This window comes from Herpailurus yagouaroundi, unplaced genomic scaffold (genome assembly GCF_014898765.1).
Source record: "Herpailurus yagouaroundi ecotype Mexico unplaced genomic scaffold, PumYag 67544, whole genome shotgun sequence".
In the NCBI taxonomy this organism is placed as follows: domain Eukaryota; kingdom Metazoa; phylum Chordata; class Mammalia; order Carnivora; family Felidae; genus Herpailurus; species Herpailurus yagouaroundi.
In genome coordinates, this window is record NW_024420350.1 from 1 (window position 1) to 3,740 (window position 3,740).

Below are 3,740 nucleotides of genomic sequence, written 5' to 3' on the forward strand. Positions count from 1 at the left end.
CGTGAAATCTCTTCTCTTGACAAGATGTGTTGCAACTACGGCAACTCCTGTGGCTATGGCTGTGGCTATGGCTATGGCTGTGGCTATGGGCCCTATTATGGCTGTAGTTATGGACCTGGCTATGGCTGTGGATATGGCTGTGGATACGGCTCCTGCTGTGGCTATGGCACCAGATATGGCTGTGGCTGTGGCTATGGCTCTGGTTGCTGTGGCTACCGGCCATTTTGGTATAGAAGATGTTATTCTTCTTGCTGCTAGAACATCACTGTCCAAGACACATTTGCTTCTGAAGTGGCACGGCTTAAGGGAGGGCTGATTCATTGATATATACCGCAAGATTTCTATATCCAATGAATTGCATGCTTTCGGTAATTGTGACCTCTAGTAAGCATTTGTATGAAGGCTTCCTGTGGCTGAAGGCTATGTGGTATCCTCTGACTATTTTCCAAATGTTAGTCTTCACTTCCTTAATCTGGGTTCTTTGTTGAGACTGTGGCAACATATCTAAAATCCCACAGTGAGGCAAATCCCTTATTCTCAATAAAAATTTTTCATTTTTTTCCTAAGTAATCTCTGTGTTCTTGCTAATGAATGACTCCTTTTTGAGGTGTATGGCATCTTTGGAACTTGGGCAACAATATATTTCATGAACCTGGGTCTCTTCCTAGATATAATATAAACCTTTCTCCTCTTATGTGCATCGGAGATAATGTCTTCTCCTATTTCTTGTATCCATAACACCTCAACATAAATCACACTGTGTAAGAACTATGTCCTTGAGGTAACTCTGTATCTAGAATGGAGCTGAAGGCTGGAGGGGTAAGAGGAAGAGTTAGGACACCTCTTTGGGAAGTTGTGACACAAGCTCAAGGGGGAGGAAGTATGGCCTGAGTGCTTCGAGGATGAATGGGGTTGAAGAGAGAAATTTTGGGATTAATGAGAAATTGGGAGCTGCCTCTGTTGAGATGTAAGAAACTAAGGAAATGAGAAGCAAAAGAAAAACGTGATATTGTATTATCTGCATTTTGATGGAAGTGCAAATACATTTTTCGGCATATACTGAGTTTCAGTAAATTGATTTAAGTCAATTAATTTCCAAATCGTTTTGAATGTTTTTGAAAAGGAACTGTCATAGACTCTGAAGACACAGTAGAAGAATTATAGGTGAATTTCTTGCTGTCAGATGGTTTCATTCTAGTAGGTTAAAAAAAAAGAAGATTAATTCAGATAAATTTAGAGAGATAATTCCTATGGTGTGAATAAAACAGCATCCTTGAGAAATCTGAAGTATTGAAGAGTTAGTTCAAGGATGTGTTTTGACATGTTCTGTCACATGAACTCATGTCAGTTTCCAGAAATACTAGAAAGGACAGTTGTAAATGTAAAGTAGAAAGAGAAATACGTAAGGTTTTGGGTATGATCAGTGGTGCCACGAGTTTTAGTGCAAAAGAACAATGGCTAGTGTCTTAAATGGGCTGTCTAATGGAGTAGATATAAAATGTAACTAATAGTTCCAGTTGATTTTCTGAGTTTGAATGCGTACTACTTTGATGGATTCTGATTCAGTGTACTTCTCTCATGTGCCTTTCCAGACCTCTAACATTTAGATCCTACAAGAAAAATTGTCTTTCAGACACAATTTCAACCAGCAGAATAAAAACTCCCTGTCTCATCTCCATGACAAGGGTCACTGCACAAATTCTGGGTCTGAGAACCTTGGTTCTGGAGACTCCACAACTTGGCCAATTCCAAGGAAGATGGCTCTGCCATCAAGGTCAGTCCTGGAGGGAAACTACACCCAAGATATAATGTGTCTTATTGACGAGGAAAGAGTTGTTCTTTCAATAGCTGGACGATTCTCACAGATGGAACATCTGTAAGTCATTTCTGGGGACTGACTGTGTTCTGGATAAATCAGAGGTGAGAAAATTGTATACACAGGGAGAGTCAATTCCAATCATTACAGTTTGTTGAACATACAACTTATGGTTTCAGGAGGTTCATTTTCATTGAACACTACCTGAAAGAGGGCAGAATAGTATTTATTAGGCATGTATCTCATACTTTCTATTTCTAGTAAAGAGTTTACCATTTATTAGGCATATGACATAACTTTTATATCTGTAGAAATGACTTTTAAAACTAACAGATATCTTCAAAAGGTGAAATTTGTCACTGTTTTAGCAATGAACATTGAGACTTTCGGCTTGAATGAATTGAGAACATTATGACCTATATCCACATTCTTATAGATTCTAAGTGATACCAACGTTTGAACATGGTTTTGTTTTAATGTGTCTGTTTGTTATTGGCAGAAATATTGAGTTGAGATTATGTGCCAGGCACTATGCTTAGAACTAACCGATGATTCAAGGACACACAGAAGAAAAGATCTTTTTCTGCCATTAAACATCAGTGTCCCAAGCTCTTAATGGAAGTGTATAGAAATAAGGCAATAAAGATAGGAAGTGTTGTTCAATAGTTTGTGGGCATTGTGACCAGAGTTGGCTGTTTAAAAATATCATGTCTCGTGCATTGGAATTTATGGTTTTGAATTTCAATAATGATGGAAAAGTAGGAAAATTAAAGGTAAAGAACATTTGTAAGGGGATATATATGTGTTATATTTGTTGTTAGAGATGAAACATAGTGGAGTGATCAGATAACCCATGAGCAATATTAGAAAAAAAAAACAGTAGGAAATATTCTCAACCGGAGGAAAAATATCTAATAATGAAACTTCTCTGAAAAGGAAATCAGCAGTTTTATTAAAATCTCCGTGGAAGTCATTCAATAAAGGACTGAATGACACTCATTTCTTGATGTTGAAATTTGAGTGTGGAGTAGAAGAAATGATACCTGAATTTGTACTCGTTTCCAACTAGGATTTCATAGTTGTTACAGTGAAAAGTAATTTAAATTTTGGATTCTGCCTGGATATGAACATAGTGACCTAGACAATGAAGATAAGCAAAAACATCACAAACAAACAAACAAACAAACAAACAAACAAACAATATTCCCCCTCCCCACCACTGTATGTCTGGTGAGTGAAAGGTTGGAGTTTCAGTTTAGTTGAGAAGAAAGGGAATATTTGTCCTTAGACACTAGTAAAGAGAGAATCTCATTTACAGATGTGAGGCTACAAAGGTAGGTTTCTCGATCTCAGCACTTTTGCCGTTTGACATGAGGAATTTCAATGATGTTGAGGGCTATTCTGTGTCCTGAAATGGGCATCATGCTAGGTTTTACCACACAGAGCCAGTAGGTATCTGCAGCAGGTATGTGGGTGCAAGAAGCCTGGTAAAATGTTGCAATGATTCCAGAAAGGAGATGAATTTTTCTTTCCTCATGGACAGAGGTAGATGTTTTACAAGTGTGGAGAGATCAAGAAGGAGAAAATTTTCCTAAAATCCCCTCAGCCTTCTTATTAAATGATTGAAGAGTGTGAACATGGAGTTTGGTTTTACTTAGAGTCCATGATTCTACCGAGAAATGTTTTTTGGAAGAATGAAATAAAATGCTGTTTTTAATAAACCTGGAGTCTCCTTAATAATGAGCTCACGTTGCCCAAGACATTGTTGATTGTTGACAATGACCGGCACAGCACAGTTGCTTACATATTTGTTGGGTAAGTCAGGGGATGAGTGACATGCTCTGCTAATTACTGACAGTATATAAGGGTCCAAAGCAAGTAGAAGACACGCACTTCACCACATCCTCTCACAACCCACGTGAAT

At 38.0% G+C, this 3,740-nt stretch overlaps 1 protein-coding gene across 1 annotated transcript in view; it reads left to right on the top strand.

Annotated features, from left to right (window-relative positions):
* Positions 1-6: 6 nt before the first annotated feature.
* LOC121025192 (keratin-associated protein 21-1-like) overlaps positions 7-3,740 on the top strand; it is a 4,054-nt gene continuing 320 nt past the window's right edge. Inside the window, exon 1 of the mRNA XM_040467642.1 lies at positions 7-261. Coding sequence (XP_040323576.1) covers positions 25-258 — 234 coding nt within the window. The 5' untranslated portion in view covers positions 7-24 and the 3' untranslated portion in view covers positions 259-261. The remainder of the gene's footprint in view (positions 262-3,740) is intronic.